Source organism: Calypte anna, chromosome 10 (genome assembly GCF_003957555.1).
Source record: "Calypte anna isolate BGI_N300 chromosome 10, bCalAnn1_v1.p, whole genome shotgun sequence".
In the NCBI taxonomy this organism is placed as follows: Eukaryota; Metazoa; Chordata; class Aves; order Apodiformes; family Trochilidae; genus Calypte; species Calypte anna.
In genome coordinates, this window is record NC_044256.1 from 1,407,154 (window position 1) to 1,434,678 (window position 27,525).

General features: G+C 43.4%; 2 protein-coding genes across 5 annotated transcripts in view; both read right to left on the minus strand.

Annotated features, from left to right (window-relative positions):
* The window catches only part of DAPK2 (death associated protein kinase 2), a 48,190-nt gene extending 29,379 nt beyond the window's left edge, over positions 1 to 18,811 (minus strand). For 2 of the 4 annotated variants that reach the window (XM_008503490.2, XM_030456978.1), the window contains exons 1-2: positions 18,038 to 18,640; positions 11,478 to 11,577 (exon numbers count right to left, since the gene is read on the minus strand). In XM_008503490.2, coding sequence (XP_008501712.2) covers positions 11,478 to 11,577; positions 18,038 to 18,044 — 107 coding nt within the window. In that variant the 5' untranslated portion in view covers positions 18,045 to 18,640. The other 2 variants (XM_030456979.1, XM_030456980.1) reach the window with 2 other exon arrangements.
* A 4,419-nt stretch (positions 18,812 to 23,230) lies between these two features.
* Positions 23,231 to 27,525, minus strand: part of TBC1D2B (TBC1 domain family member 2B) — a 35,021-nt gene continuing 30,726 nt past the window's right edge. The window contains 1 exon segment of the mRNA XM_030457269.1: positions 23,231 to 27,151. Coding sequence (XP_030313129.1) covers positions 26,956 to 27,151 — 196 coding nt within the window. The 3' untranslated portion in view covers positions 23,231 to 26,955.

The following is a 27,525-nucleotide window of genomic DNA, read 5'->3' on the forward strand; positions in this document are numbered from 1 at the left end:
AACCCTGGTGAGGCCACACCTCAAGTCCTGTGTCCAGTTCTGGGCCCCTCAGCTCAGGAAGGAGATTGAGGTGCTGGAGCAGGTCCAGAGAAGAGCAAGGAGGCTGTGAAGGGATCCAGCAGAATTCCTGTGAGGAAGGGCTGAGGGAGCTGGGGGTGTTGAGGCTGGAGAAGAGGAGGCTCAGGGGAGACCTCATCACTCTCTACAACTCCCTGAAAGGAGGTTGGAGCCAGGGGGGGGTTGGGCTCTTTTCCCAGGCAACTCTCAGCAAGACAAGAGGGCACAAAAGGTCTCAAGTTGTGCCAGGGGAGGTTTAGGTTGGATATTAGAAAGAATTTCTTTCTGGAGAGGGTGATCAGGCATTGGAATGGGCTGCCCAGGGAAGTAGTGGATTCTCCGTGTCTGGAGATCTTTCCAAAGAGCCTGGATGTGGCACTGAGTGCCATGGGCTGGGAACTGCAGTTCGAGTGGATCAAGGGTTGGACTTGATGATCTCTGAGGTCCCTTCCAACCCAGCCCATTCTGTGATTCTATGAAAATGTGACTTGAGAGAATGACAGAAGTGCAGCCTGCCAGCTCTGAACACCTTGGTGCATTTCAGTGGTGCTGCTGTGAAGCATTAGAACAGAGAGCGTTTAAGTAACTGTGTGTGTATTCCAGAAACACCCCATCGCTGAGGAGCTGTCCTGAAATGCTGAAAATATGTAAACAAAACGCTGAGAGGAGGGTGCAGGGGACCTGACTCCAGTCAGGCTTTCTGAGGCCACAGCAGGGACAAGTCAGGAAAGCTGATCCTGGCTGTCATTTGAGAAGAGCAAACCATTTCTTCCCCAAATAACAAACATATGTTCCCCTACTGCAGTCTTCAATCTGCATTCATCCTAATTTCACTCACTTGAAGAACTCTAAACCAGAGGATATTATTATTGTTGTTGATGCTACCATGATGATCATTATAATTATTATATTCGGTATTTCTTAGAACCTGAAGTTCCCATAAAATAGATGATACATTAGAACTTGCTGACGCATATACTTTCCACTGAAACATGTTTTCAGGGAATTCTTGGAAAAGTATGTGAACTTGGAGAAGTGCAGAGCTCTGGCATTCTGCCAGCCAAGAGGCAACACTCAGTTCCATAGATGAGCCAGGACAATTTACTTTGGAACAGATTTGCAAAGGATTTTAGGCAGCAATATCCCAAGGACTTTAGTAGTAATCAGTTCCAACACACTTGGTGGAAAAAAACCACCTTAATCTTTCTGCACTTGATTTCCCAAAGTGCTGTAAAAAGCAGGTAACACTACTGGAAAAATAAAACAAAATTTTAAGGGGTAAGCACACAGTTGGGCCTACAAACTAAATTCATTTCTCTAGATATTATCAGATTTGCAATTATAATAATTAATATTTTTATTCACTAGGGATTCCTGCACAAGAATACATGACCAGAGAGGAAACTAAAACCTAACAGCACCTCAGCCAATCTTTTAACAGCCTAGATCCCCACACCATGAATACAAAAGAGTTTAATCCTTCTTTTCACAGAGCACCTGCAAACTCTGAGAATTCCCTCAGGATTCCTTTTGTTTCCAATGTGGGAGGTGTTTGCTTGAGGCTGGAGTTTGCAATGAGCAATGCCAGCAGCACACAGCCAGGCTGTTTGTGCAACAGGGCAAGACACAATACTTTTTTCCACACTTTTAACTTTTTTTTTTTTCCTGCTTGAATGGTGCCAAAAATACCTATTACCATTTTTTTTTGGTGTTGGTTTTGACATACAGTAGGTATAGGGGTGTGAAAATGTAAATAAAAAGGGGGGGAGTTTCTTCTTGTTCTCATTTCAGAAGTACAGGAAACACCAAGCTGCAGCAGTGTGAAGGTGGTAATACTGATATAACACATCTGGGATGGCTGCACCAGACAGAAAAGTCAATTAAACCAGAGTGGACACAAACAAATGCTTATAGGGGAAGTGTTAATGCCCATCCATTCCCCTCAGCCTTCTCCTCCCTCACATGTTTGGTTGTTGTTGATGTTTTTAGAAGGTTACACTGAGCTCTCCCTAGAATACTGAAATCCTTGCTCAGAGAGGCACTTCTCTCCAGGGAACCTGAAGCTGAGCTACAGAAGTTCTGGTTGGTAAGCTGGGCCAGCTGGCTTTAACCCCAGCATGACATCCCATCCCTGAAAGAAACTTCCCACACCAGAAGCCTCAGAGCCACACAACACAGGAAGACCACAAAACTCAAGCCTGATTGCAAGTTAGAATTATGTTAGAAACTGGGAAAGTAAAGACACACTGGAGAACTTCCTTTTTTTTTTTAGAGTGATTCTGTTTAAACTGCTTCCTTTCCACACACTGAGGGAAAAAGAAACTGACCCAGAGTACCAGGGGCAACTTGGTCAGACAGAGGGGCTTCCTCAGACACATAATTTCATCCAGAGGGTAGAACCAGATGGTTCTGACTTGAGTTTTACATCAAATCTCAGACACAGTTCTGATTTAAGATAATTTTTTCTGTAGAAGGGTAGTGGTAAATGCTTCCATTTCACAGCATTCTTCCCCATTGCCCTAAACATGCTTTAAGTATCTACAAACAAGATTTGATGCTCAACACCCTACACAAGGCACCATATCAACCTACTATAGGCAGGAGCTTACAGGAAACTGTAAAGCTTACAGGAGCTTGCCAGGAAAACTGGAAAAATGAGCTTTCACAATGTAAGATAATACCCACAATTGTAAAAAACCCATTAATTTTATATTTACCCTTTTTTCTTCACATTTCAAACATTCAGTTGTAGCCTTTATTTGCTATTACAAACCCTACGAACAAAAAAATAAAAATGGTGTAATTCACATATGTCCTTGCTGTACCAAGGAAGCCCAATTACACTTCAGTGATCTAATTTTAGGTTTACTGGGCTTTGCAAAGTTTGCCAGTTGTTGACAATCCTTCTCTAATTGGCTGACAAACTATGTTTGGTCCACTGACAGCAAGTGTCACATATTCTCTGAGCTCTGAGTCAATATTCTATCTTTAAGCCTGAAAATAATTTTATTTATGTTTAGTGACAACAATTGCTTACTTTACTGTCCATGTCACAGGCCAAGTCAGCTTCACCTTCTGTTAGCATCACACTGTCCTTCTCCAGTGAATGACACTACAGCATTCTTCCCTTTGATTTTTCACAATCTACAGTTAGAGGCAAGTAAAAATCCTAAAAATAGTTTATTAAACCACCATGTCCACAGTCTTTATATAGAACACAATCACAGATAATATGGTCTACCTGACCTGAATGCAGCACTTGTCTCCACTCAAGAGGCTGCCTTAGAGCTCAGACACAATGGTTTGGTTAGTTTCAGCAAAGAAAGGTCATTTATTCTCAGTTACACCACTTGTTTTTATGTCAACAGTTTTATTTATCATGCCTTTTTGCCACTAATAAATTCACATATGTTTTAACTGGCCATCTCAAGCTTAGGAAGTCTATTTCTTATTACTTTGTTTTGTTTTTTTTTACTCCTATTTCAACTCCTAATAGTTGCATTTTTGTTAACTTTCAAAGAAAAGCCCTTGGAAATTCTGAATGCCTTTCTTAAAAAACCTCAAGCTTGAAAAAGATGTTTTCTTCTCAAATTTAAAGGGATTAGCCGAGTTGCTCTGCTGCATGTAATTTTATCAAGCTAAGTACTCTCCTCCCTCCTCTCTTACACTTCAAAGGTGACTTCAGTCAGTTGTAAAGGCACTGGCATGCTTTTCCCAGCAGAGAGCACAGGAGTCTCCAGGTAACTTCTCCAATCCATTTGGATGTTCTGAAACAGCTCAACCAAAGGTTGTGCAACATCCATAAAATATAGGAATAAAAGTCCTTTCCTAGAAGTTTTTTTTTGTAGGAAGTCTGTCCTCACAGCTGCAATGAACTGGAAGCCTTCAGTAAATGGACTACAGCAATAATTAGTAGTATGTTTGATTTGTTAGATTTTTTTCTTCTTTTTTTTTTAGACTAAACTAGGGTTTGGTACAGCAGAAATTGAACAACAGCAGTGAGCAAGGACTCTGCCCAACAACACAGGATTTACAAAGAGACTAGAAACAACAAAACAGAAATCCTAGCATGGCAAGGTCACTGAAGGGAAACCATTTTGCTGTTTCCCTGAGACTTTATGGAATTAAACGAAAAAAACCTCAAAGTCTTACTGTTACATACTCTGCTGACACCTCTTGTATCTTCAAAAAGAGCCTCAAAGCAAAATTGTCACAAAAGTCACTGTACTTCCTGTTTAAGTTGCAAGTCAAAAGTGAGTTTTGGTTTGTTTGGTTCTTTCTTTTTTTTTTTTTTCCCCTCAAACAAAATGCAAACAAAGTGGCAATCTCTCCTCAAAGCACCTACACAGAGCCCTTTTCTTAATAGATCACTTCACAGGAATTTTGCTTGACCACAGGAAAGTAGATAAATATTCATTATGTGAAATATACAGAAATAAATGCAGTTCACAGTGTACTGGCATTGTCTTTGGAACCTTTCATGCAAGATTATCATAGAAATACTACTAATTTACCACAGCCCTGTGACATAGATTGGAAGAAAATTTTTACCATGTGACAACTGACATTTGAGGCTCACTAAATGCCTGGACAGCATCAGGGTGACTTCCACACAAATCAGTTAATGCTGCAGAGAGGAGCAGCACAGTTCCACCACTCTAACAGTATACTAATTTTTAAACCCAATGAGATGCACTATTTAATACAGAAAGGGAGAAAAAAACCCTGAAGACCAAACAGCAGCCACTTCTAAACACTCTGGTGTTTTCACTCATAAATCATGCCTTCAGTGACTGATCATACAGTGACTTCATAAGATCAGTTTCAATACTCATGACAGGGACCTGCCAAGTACCTTGGGACAGATGCTGTGTCTGATAATGTCACTGTCTGGCACCTTCCACCCACACCTCTTTACAGCTCATGCAAAGGTAACCAGCACATCCAGCCCAAAGATGATCTCTGTGTCCTCTGCCAGAGGAGATTCAGAGCATCAGGGGAATATGGACTCAAACAGAAGGATCTGGTTTACAGGAATAAGCAGAAAGCAAATTTGCAATTCAAAGCAAGATTCAATAAATTTAATGCTTCTGAACAGTACCATGATTTATTAAAGGCCACCAATAATGTTATCTGCATTACAGGAAATTAATGCATTAAACACCATTTTGGGTCATTAGCCCCGAGTCACAATGCCACTTACTGAACCCTCACTACCACCTCCAGAAGCTCCTAAATGCTGCTGGAAACTTCCCAATCATGCAGCGGGGCCCTTAGCAGCTCCTGAGGCTGGAGGAGCAGTCTGCAGTGATGCAGCATGAGCCCAGCAATTCTGGCAAGTTCCTGACAGCCTGGAAAGCATTTTACAGAATCAGAAGCTCAAGAATAAAATGCACGTGATAAAAATTCACCCCCCACTTATCACACTTGGCTTTTAGATTGAGTATCAGCTCTCTGAGTGGGAATGAACAGAGTCCAGAGACCTAGGGAAGGTCAAAGCTGACTCATGGTCACCAGGAATAGCTGATTTGATAAGCTGTTCCTTCTGCTGTGTGGAGCAACACCAGTGCATACGTAATCCACATGTAGTTCATTAGCACTCTGATCCTCTGCATTTAAAGGTCCAAATCCAGTTAGAAGTGGACTGAACAGAAGATACCTGGGAGCAGATAACTTCCAAGAGCAAAACAGCATAATGGTTAAATAGTTGCATGATTTTTCTCCTTCCCTGTGAATAAACCACTGGAAATCATGCTGGCATTTTACTTGAGGTTTTAGAAAATTATCTGTAAGGACAAAACCACAAAGGGTTCCTGAAACTCCCATTTCACTGCTCTTGGTGGATATTTCTGGTCTGCCAAAATAAGAGCTGGAAGTTATTTATCTTATTTAGTCTTTACTCTAATGAAGTAAACAATCTCCTCATGCAGCAGGACAGCAGAGAAGTCACAGTATTTGTCCCTTCCACTCTCCCTACACAGGAAACAGATTGACAGAAATTCTCTCTTTGTAAGGATTACAGAGCCACAGAACTTTAATAGTGGTTAAGTACCCTCTCACAAAAGCTGCAGATTCTATAGCAAGCAAAAATCATAAGTCCTAGCTTTAGGGTACATATGGTGTATCACTGGATCTACACAACGGGCTGCCCAAAACAGGCCAGGGATGTGCTGGCACCAGGCAGGACAAGCCCAGCTATCTGTCAGAAAGATTTTATACATCTCTCCTCACCAAAGCACCACTGCACACCATGCTCTGGTTTTCACCCCAGTTCAATACTTGCTGATGTAGAGTTTCAACAACAGATGTCCTCTGAGCTAAATTAAGCTTGACCATCAAGCAAGTTTCAGGATCTTATGCAAAACAGAACTTGCAAACAACTTGCCCAACGCTTTATCACTCTGTGTTTAGTCCACGTGTATTTCTACTTTTAAGTAACATTTATCATTTCCAAAGCATGGAATGACTACTATACAGAGTCTGCTTTCTCAGATGGTCAAATTTCCATATGCTTTCTACTGCAATGCAAAGCAAAAAACAAAAAAAAAAGTTTTAGAGAAACAGCAAAGTTTGGGCTAAGGCTCAATATTCAGTGGTTAAAGGCATTACTGAGTTTGAGCTTTCTGAGCACTACCACTGAGGTCACTTAGCTCTTAATTGTACTTCCAAAGCCAGATCTAGACAGAGGAGATACACTGAGATCACTTTCATCTTTGAGATGAATGCTGGTAATAAGGACTAACAAGGCCTTGGTTAGATTCCTAAAGAACCCAAGTCCGTTCTTCTCAGTTATTGAAGGTAGAGAAGATTTGTAATTAGAAAAATCACCCCACCCCTCAAAAAAAAAAACAAACCACCACAAACTCCCACTATTTTCTGTGCACTTTCTGTGACAGATCAAATATTTTGGAAGCTGGCTGGGAAATCTGTTTAAAAAGGAAAGTTAAGATCACTCACTATATTAGAAGGAATAAATAAAAAAATTCCAAAAATAGGTACTGTATCAGACAGCTGATTACAATCATAGGGATGGTGACCAAGCACCAGATTCCAAAACTATTTCAACAGAAGATTCAATAGGTATCAAACACATGACATAGAATATTTTTGTAACAAGAAGTAATAACAGAGGTGTTGGTTGGCACTCATTAAACTTACATTTTTCATCCAAAGCAAGACTTGCTCTCTGTGTGTTGTAGAAAAAAAAAAACCACAGCCAAGAGTTATTCTTCCAAATTTTAAGAACTAATTCAAAGTATAATTTAATGTAAAAACAGAGCTTAAGGTTCGTGTAAAAAAAGAATGGCCAAAACTGAACAGTTTTTATAGACAGAAAAAAAATCCCTGGTATGAAGAGGTTGACTGGTGTGGGTTAAAGGTAACTTTCCTAGCTGCAACTACACCCCTCTGTTTACCAGGGAGTCCACCCAGCTGAGTGACATGATGTTTTATCACAGATTTCCAAGTTCCTCCCCTCCAAAGAATACCACCCTTATCTCTTCTTTTTGTTTTCATTAGGTAAATAAATATTTAGAAGTTACACTGTCAGAACAGTGCCAACCCCCAAGGTCCCCTTACCACTGGTACAGTGCTGCATTTGCTGTCCTTTCAAGCTTCACCCAGAAGAAGAGGCTTCACCTGATCCTCCACACACAAGGCAGGGAGGAGGCAGGAACTTGGAGCTGGAGAAGAAGGGAGGAATAATGGGCCACTGGTGAAAGATCTGTTTTAGCTTTAATCATGAGAGCACAGCCCAGGTCAGCAGGGGCTGAGAAACTGAAAGTTGGATTATGCCCAAAGGAAGCAACAGAAATCAGTGATTACTTTTTGCATCAAGGCACTGACTGAATCATACAGAGTTTTTTCCTGGCCTGGTACTCAGCTTCAACCAAACTAAACACCTAAAGCATGCACCCATTTTGTTCTTTAACAGAGCAGGTATGTGCAGCATGCCTTTGCTGAACTTGCAGTTGTACCAAAAATGTACCTTATTCAAAGAGGAAAAAAAAATCCAGCAATCCCTTTGAGGTCCAGAGAGTTAATCAAAACTTCATAGATCTAAAAATCCCAACAGAACATGAAACACTGTCACACAGAGAAGCAGGAGACAAATACAACCATTCAGAAGTAGCCTGAAAAAATGTTACTACATTAAAAAAAAAAAAGCATCCATCACTCTAAATACATTTTTTTCTTGTTCATCTATGTGACAGAAATCATCTACTACTTGTGATACATGAGATACACATACACACACAGACCTTCAAAACTTAACAATCAGGAGTTGGAGCTCAACAAACCCAAAAAGCTTTTAAAACCAAACAAGATAACTCAGGGCAAGGACAGGAAATCAGGAGGAATAACTCTGCTTGCTCACGCAAATGACTTTACATTTAGCCTATCAGTAACACAAAGTTCCATTGCTCTTCTCCTGCTCTTCACTGGGAGCTTCTGAATTCAAGCAGCCCTAGAGAAATGAACAGCCACAGAAACTTAGGAGATTTTTTCTAATGTTATGAACAACTTTTCTTGCAGAACATATTGATTTCACTAACTCAGCAAGCTAGTGCTAAAAATACACATATTTAAAGACAATTTCCAAGTAAGAAAGCAATAGGAGAGCTGGGCACTTCAATGTTTCTGCAGATAATACAATGCAGATAGGTAACAAACCCAATGTAACTAAAAAAAAACCAACAACCCAAGAAAGATGAGAGAACAACTGTAGTTGTAGTAGTAGTGATATTCAAGCACACAGAAGAAAATCCCTCAAAGTAAAATACATGTCCTAAGGTGCAGAAAAACATCAGAATCTTGCTCAAAAAATAACTTCTACAGTCTAAGCCTGATCCACTCATATTCAGCTCACCTTTTGCATGAACTGGGCATTCATCTTGGGCTTCTAGGAACATTTTAGGCATAGGATAGCACAGAAAACAGCCATCTCACTACTCTAGTTTCCACAAACTTCAGCAAGCCCTGTTTTTCTTGTCAGAAGAAAAGCTCTTAAAAATTTGCAGGCATGCCCTGCTGTCTTCCCCAACGGAGAAGATTCCAAACTATCAAGTGAACAAAATGCTTTCTCCTGCATACTGAAGCACTTCTGGTTTCCTATGAAGATCAGCTCATCAAACTGAGCTGATCCAAGCTCAGTATCCATCCAAGGCTTCCTAACTCCGTAGAAAACACAGCAAAGCCAGAGACAAAAGCTGAATTTAGTTGAGGCTGGAGATGAGCACTGGTCCCAGTCACTGAGCCAGGCAGGAACTGGAATGGCAGGGGGGGAGGTTGGCACACGTTGTGGAGGAAGCCAGAGCCTCTTCTCTACACTGAAAGGACAATATGGAAGAAAAGAGGGAGACTTCCTCACCCTGAAACATCACCCCAGGGTTCATGCCAAGCACGTCCGTAGTCCTGGTACCCTACAGAAAGCTGAGCTGTGGTGAGCAGGACACTGTCCAAGGACACTACAGAGCCATGCTCAGTGCAGGAACACACTTCCTGGCACCAAACACTTCCATCCAAGCTCTGAGACACTTCCTACCCTCAAGGACAGACTTGACATATAATAGTGACACTGCCCAGAAGGTGCAAACGTCAACAGCTCTCCACAGCCTGGCTGGCAACACATTTGGGTAACAGATTAATGACTCTCTGGTACAACCCTTCATGAACTGCACTGCACATCTCTGAAATTCTAGCCCTCTCTGTGCACCTACCACCAATATCATTGTTTGCTCAGACATCAGGAAATGCTCCTGCAGGTTTGTACAAGAACTCCTTTTGTCCAGCTGGAACAAACAACCCATCCAAATTACAAGTCCTGAGACGTGCTGATAAAGTGAGCTTTAGGGCTGGTAGAAGGAGTATGACAAATAAAATGCTGGAAACTGGAACACTGTGTTGTAGTGGAGTTTAATACCCTTTGTCATGCTAGCATGGCACCTTCTCGTGTATACTCCTACTCCTCCTTCCACCTTATTTACAAGAGGTCTTTTTTGCAGAGAATACATCCATTAAAAATGGCAGGAATTTCAGACTAAGCATAGCCTCCTCTCATCCCAGCCCATCACCTGATGTGTGGTGAGTACCAGCTCCATCCACAGCACCAACCTGGCAGCAGCCAGGGAAGCAGCAGGGCTGAGGTTCAGACAGGAAGGGCCAGACTTCACCAGGTTGTTTCAACTCCACTTCTCCATTCCAAAGGCATAACAACCAGCAGTTTGAAGAGGACCCTGAGGTTCATCACCTTAAAAGACACTGGATTTCGAAATCCAGCTCAGGAGCCACAGTAAAACTATGCTAAAGTAAGCAGTTATAAAAATTTTAGTAGTTGAGACCTCCCTGAGAGGGGAAAGAAATAAACAAAAAATACCCCAAACAAACCCAAAACCAACACCTCCCTGTAAAAGAAACGGTCTCAGCAACTCAAAAGAAGAAATAGCTGGGAGTGAAAAAAAACAAGGTTTGGCAGGGAAAAAGGTTCAACTGAAGTGTTTTAATGTAAGTAAATTACTGGCCCTTGAAAAAGGGTAATTGCATATACACAGCCATTTCTCAAAACCAACTGCCAGAAGTTGGGAAGGAGACCAACACATATATAGCCCTATTTTAGCTATCTGCATATTAAAAAGAAAATCACTGGAGGGTTGGACACTGAAGGGAAACCCAGATATGTTCACCCAGCACTGCTTGTTGCTAAGTGAAGAGAGGGGGAACCCCAGTGTCCTCCAGCACACCAACCCAGCTGAGTGTTTAAGCAGGTGCTTATACTTAAGCATAATAATAGTCCATTAACTCCACCTATAATTATTTCCTGCAGATAAGCCTTTGTAGGTTAAAAGCTATACACAGATATTAAGCAGTCCAGTTGGGATTTTGAGAGGCAAATCTTCTCAGGAATACAGAGTGTTTTGCAGCAGATATGATTGTCTTCTGTCAGTGCTCAAAATCTGTTGAATTTGGACTGGATGATCTTGAAGGCCTCTTCCAACCAAAGACATTCTGTGATTCTGATTCTGTGCTCAGAGCCAGCTGAAAACAAAGAGTGCTCTGCACCACTGTTCATAGCAGACAAATTAAAAGGCTGCCTCTGACAACAGCACTGGGGGTCCCAGTTCAGAGAACTGACAGGTGAGCTCAGCCTAAAGCACAGACACAGATAACACCTATCTACACAAGACAATCCAAACCTACCTTCTGCTGTCCTAGCTGCAAGAAAAGAAATAGGAAAAATACTTAGCACACTGGACTTAAAATATAAAAACTACACAAAGTGCAGTTTTTGTAAAGGGCACTGTTTCTAGTGGTGTATATTGCAATTGTTCTGGGCTACTGTGCACAGTCATTGTTTGAAGATGAGACAAATATCCCCATGTGTCAGCTTTTAAAATAGTGTGGTGTCATCAGGGCTAACTTACCTTCCTAGCTCCTCCCCAATTTCATAAATGTCCTCCACCTTCTGTTGCTTGAACAAAGCCATAGTTGGGCTTCTCATTGATGCACAAGGATGATGCAGCTCTAGGAGCAAGAAAGAATGACATGCATTACAATCTTCCAACAGGCAAAGAGTCACTGAAATACATATCTTGTGTAGTCACTTTGGATCCACCACAGATCATTCATGGCCAAAGTCACCACTGATCAATCAAAAAAAAATTAATTTAGCAGTCTCATCATGAGGGTTCTTGCAACTAAATAATAATTTGACAAACATATGGACCACAAAGCATCCACACTGCACTGAAGAGAACTAGCATGAAAATCAGCATTTCAGGCTTCGTCACTGAAGTGTGAGCAGGCAGGCCACAAACCAGGGAGACCACAAGGCAGAGATTCCTTTTTCTCATGTCAGGAAGAGTTTCTGAAGCACACAGGCAGGACAGCAAGTGGAAATCTGCACTGCTGCTGCAAACAGGCATCCTGATTCCATCTCCAGAGGTTTTGGTGCAACATCTTTCCTCACACACTCAGGGTTCCAAAGGACACAAAAACCTGCAGCATTTGTTACATGCATTTCTCTGTGTAACTGTGAGATTTGTTTCCTGAACACCATCCTTCAGGCTGATGGGCTCTGTGAGGCATGGGAAGACAAGCCTCACATCAGTGCATTTGAGGATCTGGGAGTGCATTATGTTGTGCTTCTTGTGGAAGAGAAGAAGATCAGAAATCACATTATTCCTCAGGACACACCCACACTGCAAGACACAGGTTCTGGGAACAGAAGGGATTTTCAGACAATAACCAGCTTGACCAGCTGACCACTTTCCTCTGTAGCCAAACATCAGCATTATCCCCAAAGGCCCAAACAGCACCCACTGTTTAGACCAGAGGGTGTAAAGTAGCTGTAAGGCAGAAGCATCACTGTGCTGTAACTATAGCAGCTACCTCACACCTCTGCAGGCTCCAGCAGTGAGCCTGTGCTTCCCAACGTACTAGAAATTTCCTTCAGAATCACAGACACTGCTTGCTTCAGCAGCACTGGGAACCCCCAGGTTCTGTACCTCTCCACAGCTCCCACGTTTTCACCCAGCAGGCTTTGGCATCAACTGTAGCACGCCCACCACGAAGTGTGTTTCACAAGCAAACAGAGTTCTGTTTTGATCCTTCAGGATTCAATGTTGCAAGAAGATTCAGCTACTTGGATAAATCAGCAGATTTACTATAAAAATAGGACAAAGTACCAAAGCACAAGTGTGGGGCTCCTGACAAGCTGAAATGCACATGTTTTTAAAGATTTTTCTCAAACAAAAGCAGTAAATACACTGTAAAAATCTAATAGCTTGTCAAAATACACCCAGTTTTTGCCATGCACTCATCAGAAACAAGGTTTTGCCTGCTTTGTTCTTCTCCCCCTTTTATAAACAACTGACATGCTGAGTATCAGTTCAGTTCCTGCCTGGATAAGCTCCTTAAGTTGCTCCAACAGAACAGAAACAGCCTCTTACCTCTTCCACATATATTTTTGGCTGCTGCTAGCAAAGTCTACACATTAGGACAAAAATTAGTTGACTGCTTTATTTAAAGCAGAAGGGCTCCTGCATCAATGCTTTCACTGATACAATGGGAATAACATTTGCTCCCAAATGCAGTGAGGAAGAGGGTATCAGCAAAATCAGATGTCCCTCTACTAGGTGCTCAGTGTCAGCTACACCACACACAAGTGAGAAGGAGTACTTGCTTCCAACCCCTAGTGACACTATTTTGTGTCACCCCATGACAGCTCTCATCATACACTTAGCATCTCTGCAGGGCTTCCTTTTGAATGGCCATTTCCAAAGCCCAACGAGATCCAGGGGTTCTTTTTGATATATTTATTTCCCTTTGCCCCTTTTCCTTTCACAATGCCTTCGCCAGGTGGGACCCCAAATGGCCCACACCCAGCACACAGCCACTTTTCCTCTACCTCCTTTGCTCCAAGATGGGGGAGAAGATTCAGGGCACATGCCATACTCTGGCAAGCCCTTCTCCTGCTCCCCCTCCCCTAGGGACCCTCAGCTTCATTCAGACCAGATGACAGAAGTATTTCAGCTACACACTAAAACTGCATCCTCTCTTTTCTGCAAAGTGTATCTGCCCAGCTCAGGGGACAGCAGGCATCTGTCACCTCACCAAAACACATCCCTTGCAGCAGCTGACATTCCTGCTGAGTGACAGACACTGGCATGGGGCAGAGGGAAGTGCAAGGACTCCCTGGTAATAGCTTTTTCCTGCCCCTTCCTGGAGATCTCCCCTGCAAACACAATGGCTCTTAAAGGTTCTGTGGCACCTACTGTGTTTTCATGAAGAGATCTCTTCCAACCCCAGTTTCCAAACTCTGTAATGGAGAGCAGTTTGCCTCCCACACCTGCCTGCAGACCTGTGCTCTAGCAATGCCCTCTCTCATCCAGCCACCTGAGGCAAATGACAGAAACCACAGAGGGCATGATGCTGAAGACCATGGCATGATTCAATATACTGCAGCCACCACTGCTTGCGCTGGTAAGCCTCCACCAGATGCACTGCAAGGTGTGTGTGTGGGGTTGAGTTTCTGCTTTCCACCCCCACGCTTTCTCAGACCTTTTCTGGCTGATCTTTCCTTTGCCTGTATTTTCAGGGTTTTTCAAGATGAAGCCAGGTGAAGCCAGTTTCTGCTTTTTTGCCCATCAGACCCTTGTCCAAAGCCTGGACACCTGGACAAAAATGTCTCTCTTTTCCTATCAGTGATAATAACAGATTCTGCTTTGTAAGCAAATTATTGCATTCCCCAGGCGACCTTTCATGATCTCAGAGAAAGCTCATTGACCAAGAGAGCTCAGGGACTGAACCTAATCAATAAATGATTTAGTAGCATTTACAAAAATCAGGTCAGCTCTGAGCTACTGGTTCTGTACTAAGTTTATATAATGTTGCTCACAAAAGTTCAGAGAAGGATTTTCTGAAGTGTTGGTTGGTACAAAACCTAGTTCAACACCCACAAAAGCAACCAAAGGACAAAGTCAAGCCTTGCTAAAAAAACCCCAAACCTTTTGCTCATCCTGACTGCATGATTAAGTTCTGAGAACACACAAAAGTCAAGTGCAGTGCAATGCCCACATATTGACAGATACTGCTGAGCTCTGCCCAAAGACTGGAAATCCCTCAGCTGACTACTCCCTTCATCAGCATCCAAGGTACAGAGCCATAAATAACATCAATGCAAACACACCTAAAAGAATACCATTGTTCTAAGGGAGAGTGCTTGGCATTCAGGAGAGCAAGTAGAGAACATTGCTTTGAGAACAGAGAACCCACCCAAGATGCCTCTGGGAACACAGCCACTTAATATTTCATTGACAAGTTTACTCATTTCCCAGCAGCCTCCAACAAACACAGGTATTTCTGCAGAGTCCCAGAACACATATTTGTTATGGGTGCAGTATTATTTCAAAAATAATGAGAAAATCTTCATCCCTTATGCTGATCTTTTAACTCACGTCCTTATTCTGCAAAGGTCAAGCCAGCAAGCTTACTCCCAACACCACAAAACCATTCAAGCATCCAAGTCAGCCTAGAGCCTTGTTTTTTAAAACTGAACATAAAATTGTTCCCAAGTGTTCAGACCCTCCAGTCATACTTCTGATGTGCTGGTGTTTCCCACATCTATCACTTCACATTATCTCACACTGCCTTCCACTCTCTTTACTCCTGCAGATATTTCACATGGACTTTCACTCAGCAGATGCCCAAAATAGATGATATATTTGATGATCCAAGACAACTGTCATTAGCAAATACACAGTATAAGGGGGATAAGACAATAAAAGATAAATTCCAAGCACTTTAATAACCCATCTGAAATAAAACTGCCATTCACTTAGACATAACCATCCCATTCACACCCATCACATTCAGAGATTTAAACTACAATGTTTTTGTTGAGCTCCATTTGCAAGTGCAGAGCACACGCATGCCAGAGAAGGAATGACAGCCTTATTTCTTCCCTCTAGTGAAATGGTGATTTCTTTGTGCTGGTGAGTGAAAACAGGCTGAATTAGAGATGGCCTTTCACCTGACTCATTCAAAGGCTCTGTTCCACATTCATGATCTGAGGAAATAACAACAATCAACTTTATTTTTTTTTACACACTCTATCTGAGCACTTCTGGGCATGTGCTCAAACTGTATAAAAATACAGTTTGAGTCAGGACCATTCCAGTCACTCAGGGTCTGCACCAGAATGTATTAAAACCAGGAGGCTGGAGGCATCTGCTACAGTGATTTTTGGATCAGACCAGAAGTTTCAGAGCTCCAAGGCAAGCTCTACAGAGGAGAGAGCTTTCTGTGACCTTTCACAGCCTGTGCCATGTCTATCCCTCAACCATCCCATGCTGGGGCCAGCTCTTCTGTCTCTGTCTGTATCAGCTCTAGCACTGCCAGCAGTGAGCATTTTAATAACCAGCCCAGCTGCTGCTCAGCAGTCATATTACTTACATGTTTTCACACCCTTCACTCCTCTATCCAACCCCCCTTTACACATCCCAAACACCACAAGGCAGCAACATCTTGTCAGTCCTCTGCAAATGATTTTGCTACACACAATGACAGCTGGAAGAAAGCTGTAGCAAAACCAGAAATACCATGAAGACCTCCAAGATTCCAGCTTCAGACATCAGAAACATGTTCTAATCCCTTCACATTCCTTAACTGCCATATCATAAAGCTAGTTATTTGTATTTTTTATCAGCACAAGCCCTGGATTCAAGTATTGCTATTCCAGTATAGAAGTGCCTTTTTAGTGCAGCTTGTGCTGCCTGTCAAGGAGATAAATCCAAATAAATTCCCCTTTCTACAGAGGGTGACAGAATCCACCCAAAGAAGAGCAGAAGAAATTAAGTTATATTCCTCTTTTTTTTTAAAAAACAAAGGTTTGCCTGCATCAGTTATTAGCCAAATTATTTGTCACTTAATGACTGGTGTACACATGTCAAATGCTAGACAAATGTCCACCTATTGCTGAACAAGAGCAGGATTACAGAAAATGAGACAACAAAAATGTTGGATCATCTGGCTTGTCACCAGCCTTATTTTTTTTCCCTTTATGTTATGTTCTACCCTGAGGAAACCAATTTCAAGTGACTGAGGTAAGAGCTGAATGATCTTACTTTCTCAAGTGCACCTGACATGAGCTCTAATCACTAAATCCTTTGCAAAACTCAGAAGCATCCCCTGTGGCATATTTCACATTGCAAAACAACAGCTACAGTAAAGCAAAGCCCTACACACTCAGAACAGATCAAAGTAATGATTTCACTTATAAGTTGTTTTTTAGTATTGAAAAATAACCAAAGCAATTTAGAATCAAAACTGCTTTAAATGAGTAATCTGAAAAAAAAGAAACACCCAATGCCTCCCCCAAAAACCAAACAAACCCACCAAATAAATGCAAGTGATATTGTTGTCTAAGTTTTGGTGTCTTGTGCTTAAACTAACACATTTTTACAAGCATTAAAATGTTTTCCTTTTTCATTCTTCTTATCCCCTTACTTTCTCTTTTTTTTTTCCTAGAAAAAACTAAGCAATTCCAAGAGAGAAAAAAAAAAAAAACCAAGTAATTTTTACCCTTTGCTTTCCAATGAACATAATAAACAACAGCAGTCTGAAAAACTTTGTCAGAGTGTGCCTGTAGAGGACACAAAGCACAGCAGACACCCGAGCACTTCAGTCCCCCTACAGAATCCCTTCTCCTGACACTAACTCCCAAGTGATCCCCTTCCCACCTCCCAGGTTTACTCCGCAGGAATTACACGTGTGCTGCATGCCCAGACCCTCTATTTCCAAGCCTCCACTCCAAGTTTACGTACCAAATGGGTGAGCTGTGCAGCTAAGCGCGGGTCCCAGCAGACAGCCAGCTGCCAGGGCTGGGGCTGTCACTGATCCCAAAGCCTGGACGTGCTGGAACAGGGAGCTTGGTGCCAACACCTCGACGGGCAGGGGGCAGGGGGAAGCCCGCAACGCCAGGCACGCTGGCACGGAATGGAAGAGCCCCGCTCCTCCTCGTCCCTCAGGCGCCTTCAAGGATTAACACTGCAGATAAGGCACAAAACTGCCCCAGAGCCGAGTGAGATCCAGCCTGCGTGACCGACATTTCTTGCACAAGCAGATAAAGGGCACAGGGAAGTCTGAACCCCCTCACCCCCAATGTTTCAGAACGGCTACCTCTGGAGAAGGCTGGAATTCAGCTTTTTCCCCATGCATCAAGCAGGTGAGCACGCCAGTTTCGGTGCTTTTTTTTGCAGTGAAGAAACACTGCAGAAGCAACTGTTGCACATTTCCAACCCGGCCATTCCCACTTGAATTCCTATCTGTCCTCTCAAGGATGCAGGCCAGGCCGAAGCAGCCTCCCCCGGGACCCCTGGCCAGCTGCCCAGAGGAGCAGATGTTAAGAAATCTACCAGATACCAAGGAAAGCAGCTGGAGGCAAAGTCAGGAAGAAATTTACGGATAAACGTGATGGACTCACGCAACATTTGCTGAAGTGCAAAGCCAGGAACAACTGTCCCTGACGGCTACGGACAGAAACACCGCCAGACCGAGCGGCACCGACCACCAAAGCGCAGAGTTCTGGAACTCCCTGTGGGACCCGCTCAGGGGGGAATGTCCGCTGCTCACTGAGGTGATCCCGGGGAGCTGCCTTTGCCCCCGGCTGACAGCTGCGGGACAGCCCGCACGTAGTCTGAGGCGGCAGCACCTTTAAACCCGCTCTGAGGACAAGATGGCCAAGCGCAAACCACCTCCCCCAGCCCCTCTCTGACAGACCGGCACCACAGACACCGGACTGACCTGCGGGGAGGGACCCCACAGCCCCGCTGCACACCGCAGGACTCGGCCACGACGCTGAGGGAGAAACGGGCGGCGCGGGGGCGGCCCTGAGCCCGCCCAGCCAGGTGCGCTTCACAGCTTCAGCCTCCGAACGGCGAGGCGGGTGGGAACATCATAAAAGCTGCTCGGAAGCCACAGGGGGAAAGAGACGGACGCCGAGAGAACCGGGGAGAGGGAGCCGCCACCGAGAAGGAGAGCGGAGACCCCAGCTTCGCGGAGGACCCCGGGCACGTCCGGCTGAGGGGGCAGCTCCCACTTACCGCCAGGCGCGGCCCGTCCGCCTCCGCCGGGCTCCCTCCGGCGCTGCCGCGGCTCACAGGGTCCCCGCCCGGAGGAGGCTGAAGGGGCGGCGCCGGCCGCTCACCGGAGGAGCCGCCGGGGCTGTGCCGCCTCCCGCCCCTTCGCGGCCCTGTGAGGGGTCCTGAGGGAGGGCGGCCTTTGAGGGTCGGACCAGCGGCCGCTGCTCCGGAAAGAAAACGCGAAGTAAAGCCGGTTCCCGGAACGGGTGCCGGTGTGAACCCACCCTCCCGGCGGCTCCCTAGGGCGCAAACTCGGGTTTCGGGTCCTGTGGAGGTGGCCGGGACCCCGCAGGCACAGCCGCCCCTCGGCGGGGAAGGAGGAGGGAGCACTACCCGCGGGGCGGCAGAGCCTCTGCCCCTCCACAGACGGGAACCGGGGCGATGCGGCAGAGAGCCGCGCTCCACCCTGCCCTTGGGGTCCCGGGGTCAGCCCCTGGGGTCCCGGGGTCAGCCCTTGGGGTCCCGGTGAAGGGAGGAGCAGCGGCTGCCCCTGAACGCGCACCCAGGAAGCGGCTGCGGCTTCAGCGCGGTTTCTGCTCCATCCGCACCGGGCCAGCGCTTCCCCACGGAACCGGCACGGGTTTCTTGACAGACTTCGGCCCCTCTTTCTCCTCCTGGGTAGCCACCGTTCCTAAATTTCATGAGGGGCTCGTGTGGCCCTGGTGTTGAGCAGCAATCCTGTACCACAACAGAAACTCCTTACTGATTCCGGAGACCGCAGCCCCCGCCGTCACTCCTTGATTTGGGGTGAGCTCCATGGCATCCCTGCTCACACTGAGAGACTCTGCAAGGAGAACAGAAAGATTCAAGGACACACAGACAATTAACACCCATTTGGTAAAGATGTGTGGCTTGTGGGCAGCCTGTGGGGCAAATAACCCCAGCGTGTGGCATCACCACAGAAGTGCTGGCCCTGCATTCCCACGCTGGAGATGCTGACACCTGCTTGGGGGCTACGAAGCCCTCCAGACCATCACAGCTCTTCTCAGCTGATTAGGGAATATCTCAGAAGCAGGACCTGATTTCTTCTGCTTAAGTTGAGCCGGGATGTATGAAAACAATACGAAGGAAATAAGGCTGAGGATGTGGATTCATTAGAAGCACTTCATTTGCATAAGCCTTGTTTCATATTCTATACAAGCCTCCATACAAGCCTAAGTTGTTTACTGGGAGGTCTGAAACTCAGCATTACCCAGTGAAAATCCTGTTATTTCAAAGAAACACTGTGACAGAAAGAATGGCAAAGGTTTCCAGTCCTCACTGTAGACCACAAAATGCACTAATATGCACTACATCAAACAAACATTAGTAATGTGATTGTTTCCAGGTTGCCCTAAACCAGATGTTGGCTACCAACAGTGACATCCTTTATCTGTTTACACTCTTTGTCTTAAAAACATTCCCAAAACCTGTAAAACTAGACCTTCTCCCTCTTTATCTGCCAGACAGTAATTGCAATAAATACTGTTTGGTCTCCTTAAAGTTCTTCCGGGCAAGTTAATGTCAACATTTGTTAAAAAGGAATGCTGTGGTATCACCTACACCTTCAAAATCAAACCTAAATACCAGGCTGCCTTCACTTCCAGCTCTCTATGTGGTTAAGATAAACCAGAGCTATGGCAACATGGCAAAATTATCATACATGAATAGGCAGGCTGTTTTCATTGCAGTAAGTTGCAAAGATAGATAAAGTTTAAAATAATTTTCTGCTAGGCAAGTGCCTCAAGGCAGTTCTTTTTATACTGTCACAGTGAAAAAAAACCCAAAAAAAAACCAACTAACTGGCTTCAGGCTTGTTCCCACTTGTTCCTCAGTGAGGAGGACTGGACTGTGCCCCTGCTCACCTGCCCTGGGAGTGTTTTTCACAGCTCCGCCCTGCACTCTCAGTTCCAGAAGGAAAGTGGCTGCATCTGATATTACACAGAGCGAAGACAAGAAATGCAAGCAACAGGAAAGGTTTCAAAGGGCAGTGGAAGGATTCAGAATCCATTATTCAGAAGAAAGGTATTTCATTCCTAACCTTTATTTCTACAATGGGATATGATCAATTGAAAGCCACAGCAATGCTCCAACAACATTCTCAGACAAAAGGGCACAGAGGGAAGGCCACCCTCTTTTGTCCGCTCCTAGCTGCAAGGAAGGAGACAAAGCAGCATGGTTTGCTGTAAGAGGTTGTAACTGCTTTTCTAATCAGGACAAGCTCTCCCCAGGCCCTGAATAACCCCAGTTTGTTTTTAGGATCTGCTGGTCAGCCCAGCAAGGTCTCCAGGAAGAACAAGGATATACTGAATCTCATCCCTGATGGCATGTCCATAGGATTTGGAAAGCTAAAATCCAGGTTCTGTGCAGGAAAGAAGCTGCTTTTGCATGCTTCTTTAGTTGTTCATCCTTAAAACACTTCTTTGTCTTAAAAAAGACTTCTTTGCAATATCTTCAGCAATCAAGGCAAAAGCCTTTATGTGCATATAGAACAAGAAGAGGAAGAAAAAGCTGAGTAGTGTTTGAAACAGGCAGTAAACACTGCAACATCTGCTAACTGTGCAGTTACATCTCCTTGAGGAAGTGAGAAAGAAGGAAGCCCCTATCTTAAATTCCAAAGAGTGAGTCACAGGCTTAAATACCACAAAAATACCACCTGCATTTATAAGAGCAGGTAAATAGCTTTTTTTTTTTACAGTTTACTCACCATCCACAGTGCCTGAGGACATCACTGAGTAAGTTCATCAGCTCAAACCTCAAGTCTTTGAGGCTGCTTACTGTAAACACATAACCCACTGTTCCCACACCAAAGGGACACTTCATTGGAAGTACAGAGGCAGGAGGCAGTCACTCAAGACACAGAGTATCTTAAGGCCAAACTCATCTTTGTTTCCCAGGTTTACTCTAGTCTGAAACACCTTAAATACTTTATTCTTTTTAAACCAGCCCAGACTAATCTAAGGTAAAGAATAGACAGCTTTCTTGTTAAATAACTATTTGGGTTTTTTTAATATCCCATTGAGTCTATGTTTCTGAATTTTACTTTCTAGCCTAATTCTCTGAAAAAAACAGCATTGTAAATGGGTACAACTAGGGAGAAGCATGGTTTCTACAGCTGAGTATCATGATAAAAATACCACTCTACTAACTTCCTGGTGATTGAACCTTTTACCTTCTTTTTCAGGGGGAAAACTTCCAAGGCAGAGCACACCCTTCCTTTGCATTATCTGAGTGAATGTATTTCATGTGTGGGAATTCTTAAAGCATCAGCACTCCATGGGTTCTGCTTCCAGTGAGGTCAAGGAGCTGCAGATAAGGAAGCTTTGTTTAGCACTTCTGAAAATCCCACTGAAAATTCCACAGAATGAACACCTGATATATGGCAACACCAGCAGACTTCAGGGACCTCCCTGCATCTCTAAGGCACCAAAACCTGGGTGAGACTCTGAAGTATCTGGTCTCAGTGCAGAGCAGACAAGCTGTACTTATCCTAAGTTAATGCATTTCTTAGGAACAAGGTATTTAAAGACATCCATCAGCCACACTCACATCCTTGCTGCAATTCTCCTGAGAACAGCTGTGTCAAACCCAGACTCAAGGAGGACATGGGTGCCTCAGCTCTTCTGCAACAGTGCCCAGCAGCTGCTAGGCCAACACAACCTACTCAAGCTTAATATGCCAAAGTGTCCAAGGGATGCCACTCTCTTCCCAGAATTTTCTGTTTATTCCTTTTTGACTTCAACTTTCAGTACACAGGACAGGAGGTCCTTAGGCCATAGCCATGTTCTGCTCCCTATCCTGTTTTTGCAACCCCTTGGAACAGATTTCAAACTCTGCCAATATCTACTCCCAACAGCTTGCTGCTGCTCTGTAGCAGAGCCAGAGGACAAGAACTGTGCACTCTTCACCTGTTATGAAAGATCTGCTTGGACAAGCAATTAAAGTCATGTCCCAACTCTTACTTTTCCTCCCTTACAAATATTTAGCTGTTAAGTTTTAGACCTGAAGCAGCTGAGGTATCCGATAGCCTCTTCAGGTAATCAAGATAACTCCAAAATGCAAAGACTCTCTCTGAAAAAACAGGTATCGAGGATAGATTTCCAAATTGTTAAGTGCTAAGTAAAATATTTGTGCTTTGTAAAATATTCAGAGCAGCTTAAATTATGCACTTGGCTACCAAAGGCGTTAGCAGATGCCCAAGCCTACTAAAGTGTCAGGACAGGTCATACAAACACAGATGTTTCTTAGGAAGTCTATTCCCTATGAACACTCAGGTAAATTTCATCTCCCCTCCATTTCCCTCCTCTCCCAGGAAACTAAGGACACCAATCAACAGTTTAACCAGTCAGCATCACCTGCATGCAATATGTCAAGAGTTCACACCTCCACACTTCAAAGCCAAATTTGCATGTATTTTCCTCTACAGTGACTCTCAAATCATATTATGAGACCAAAACTCCAACTTCACTACTGGTCTGTTCTAAATGGCACCTGCAGTTATTTCCATCTGTTATGAGAAAACAAAACAAACCAAAAAAAACAACCCCAGAACAATCTGCAAAGTAATAAACAATTTATTTATTCTTTACATCAATCTTTATAAAAATAACATCACTTATGCTTTGTGATTCCAATTTCTTGTACCGCATATTGCCAATTTCTAACATGGCACTTAAGGGAATAGTCACTTAACCAGCCAGACAATGTCATGAAATTGGTTAATTTTCCATTTCTCAGTTAAGCATGACTGAAAATACAACTCTGTCAAATTTGAGCCCATTCATTCATTCATTCCTGATGTCTTAAGGAAGAAAAAAAAAAAACAAGTTACCCTTTCTGCCAAAATATCTTACCATGTTTACAAAGACTAAGGGAAAGAGGAGAGTCTCTCACAGAAGATACCTAAAGGGCAACAAAAAAAAGTTTTGCTTTATTGCTTACAGAGCTGGTGAAAAAAAAAACCAAAAAACAAACCACACAACAAACAACCTGATAACACTGGATGATAACACTACCTATACAGGAGTAGAGGTAAAGCTGAAACACTGTGCAGCTTTGATGGCTAGAGGTGTAGTGCTCCATTTTTTTGCCTGTTTAACAGAAACAGTAGAGCATTTTAAACAAGTAACCAGAAGTTTCACTAGAAAACCATGCATACAAGTAGAAAGATGGGAGGAATATTCTGCAAAATGCACTTTAGTGGTTTGGTTTACATCACATGGACTGAGAACCACACATAAGAAACTCCTTGCATTTATGTGCATGACCTTGAAGTTATAAAATAGTCTCACAAGGTTTTATTTGCATTTACAGGTCAGTCTCTTACTAAGTCAATGCATGAATGTCAAATCTTCATGCACTGCCTCAGAAGTTTACCCCTAAATACAAACACTTGGTATCTATGCTGTTCAGCTTTTGCAGACCACTGAGCCACACTGTATTTCTGCTTGGTTTTACTGGGTTTAAATACTGCCTGGAATACTGCCTGTACACCTTGCACATCCCTGACTAGTGACTACTCTTCAAAATCACCACCAGAAAACCAATACTCTTCCAAAGACATATGCAACAGCAAGGGAACCTTCTCCTGATGTTGCTTCCTGCTGTGTGCATCTCATTTTTGTTCTGAATAGACTCAGAGATCAGATGCCTCTGCAAATTTTTGACCTTTTAAGTAAGGCATCAGTAACAATCCTCAACAACAGCTCACTAGGAACTTGGAGTGTAACAGCATCAACTCATTTCACACTGGCAAGCTACCAAAACACCCAGAGACAAGGTGATTTCCATGAGCTTCCCAGAATTCATCTATTGGATTCAAATAGTGGAATAAGAAACCAACAAACTTAGTTTTACTGTACAACTGGGTAACAACTGAGATAATGAAACACAGCAACACACAAACTGAACCATCAGCACAACTGTGGGAAAGGAAAGTTCTGTAACAGTGCAGATGATGTTTTGTCAGCTAGAGAACTTCCTGAACAGTTGTCCTAAAGTTATCTTCATAACCTGAAGACCTCAGTGAAATCAGTCTGAAAACATCTCAAAGTCATAAGACCAGTTCAGAGTGAATAGTCAAAACCCAGCAATAACAGACTTTTAGGAATAGGGTATGTATATATTTCTGAGTTCTTCACTTCAATATTTCAACTGTTGCCATTGGAAGGAAGATCCTCAGGTAAGAAAGATTTAACACTTGAAAACAAAATAAAACCAAACCAGACAGTACAGACTGATTTAGAGACCAGCTCTTTCAAAACCAAGACAGCATAACTAGAAAAGTAGAAAACCTGGTCCCATTTTTATATTCAAACACTGATCGTAAGTAAAAAAGAATACAGTACATGCAATAATATGAGAAACCTGCCTAATAAACTCAAGTATGCAACCAAGAGTAACTAGGGAATAAAAAAAACCAAACTACTACTTACAATAGACAAGGCAGGGGACATACAAATCAAGATGATCATAGCACGTGTCCCTCACTGGCAAGGATTTGTTGGCTAATGAAAAATAATGTCATACAAGAACCATGCATTTTCTATTAGAAGTAGTCCTGTAAGTTACAATGTCCACCACTGATTAAATACTTCCAGATAAACTGACTACTAATATGCTTATTCAGAGACAGCTAGAAATACATTCTCAAAAAAAAAAAAGAAAAAAAAAAGTGCTGTGAAACAGAAGCAGGATTTCTCCCTCCACACTCTTAAATTTTTCCAAACAATGACATTAGTATAGCTGACAAAATCCTACTTGTTCTTGGAAAACCAAAAGGAACAGATGAAGCAGAGGCTTGATGCACTTGACCATTCCTGACCACCAGATTTTTTCTGCTAATTACCCACGTCCCCAGTACTGAGTGATTTGCTGCCTACTGCTTGAAAGCTTGTTCTACCATGAAGCATCCAGACAACGTGTAAGTCAATCCAACATTCTGAAGATCCAACAGCTGCAGAAGAATGGTACAAAAGTCCAGAGAACAGGCAGCAAGAAAGGCATCTTCCTTTTCCTCCAAACCATTTAGGAGCATTGCTTGCCATCACATGAGAAAGCATGGCCTCCAGTCACAATTCCATAGTCAGAAACACTGCCTAAAATATAAATACCTCAAACACAGCTGTTCTCATAAGATGTACATGCAACACTCACAGCAAAGCTGGGCACATTAAGAGGATGTTGTGGTTTTCTGCTGGGAAAGGTTTTCTGCTGTGCCCTTCAGGCTCCTTTGATTGGTAAATACTTGTTTTTGGAATCCTATTGCTGCTGCTATTTTACAAGAGTTATACATTCATGTAAAAAGAACACTATATTTCTTCTTAAAGATCAAGACGTCATGAGATTTTAAGCCCTAGATAGGAAGAAGCATCGAAATAAAATAAAAATAATAGGAAAAAAAGCTTTCAACAGATACACAACTAATGAGCTACTAGAACATGGTAGGCCTGTGGTGAGCTCCATTCTTCCTCCATAATTGCTGGTTTTTGGTTGTGGCTTTTTTGAGACATTGCAATCAAAAGAGTGAAGAGAAATAAAATCAACTGAATGTGATCTACAAACCCTTTGCATTAAGGGGAATCTTTATCAGCACAGCTGCCCAGAAAAGTACTGCTGATGTTTGATATCACTGCTCCAGTATACACTGAACATCCAGTGACATGTTAAGGACTTACTTTACCTTTACTCATGTACATGTATTCAAGTGTTCTGTTTGATGATCCATTTCATGCCACTTCAGGGAAAGACAAAGGAATGTACAAGTTCTTCCTGTGCTTCATTTTACACTTTTCTAGTTTGTGACCTCAAAGCCAGCTAGCTTATTCAAAGACAACATGATGAAAGCCATTCCTTCAACCAGCCAGGAACCAACACATGATGCCCTCCCGCACTGAACCTGTGCTACAAAAGACATAATTACATAAAAAAACCCACACAGAGTGGAAACACATGCAGTAAACAGAGGGTGGACTTTTGTCAGGTGGGTTTCACACCAGGCATTAGCAGTGCACTGCAGGAAAACAAATGGCAATTCAGCTGCTGGACTCAACCGAGAGGGATTTTAAGTGCTCTACATACAATTCCATGAACATAAATGTAAACAGAAGTGTTTGGCCTCCATACAAAGCAATTTTTCTGAAAGTGCTGGGGTTTGGAAATCTGTCCTGCATATTTCCAAAGGCAACTAAGTTTACATTCTGTTTGACAGGATTAATAAAGTGTTTTGGAGATTAACTCAACTTTGGTCATGATCCCAAAGAAAAGCTGACATTAAGTACTCTCAGCTGTCCTCCTCATCATCACTAATAAGGTCTCTTTTTTCTACACACGTGTCCCGTTCCCGCAGGAAATCCTCACGGATGGCTTCCAGCTCAGTCAGCTCCAGCCTCACTTTCTCCAGGTGATACGTCCTCCGGTTCCTGATCTGACGTAGTGGGAAAGGGTTCAGGTCTCCAAAAGCAATTCCAGTCAGTTTCCTGCAAGATGACACAATGTCAGAGGACAAACACTTCCTGTGTGGTGCTTGGAAAAACCAGTTCTGGATTTCACCCGTATCGATATTCAGTTTACAGCCAATACCTCTGGTCTCCTGCAGACACCTCAGATGGTACCAGGCTTCCAAGGAAGTCTGTAAAGCACTCAGCTCTGATTTATTTCAGGTGATCATAGATTCATAGAATCATAGAATGGGCTGGGTTGGAAGGGACCTCAGAGATCATCAAGTCCAACCCTTGATCCACTCCCCCCGTGGTTCCCAGCCCATGGCACTCAGTGCCACATCCAGGCTCTTTGGAAAGATCTCCAGACACGGAGAATCCACTACTTCCCTGGGCAGCCCATTCCAATGCCT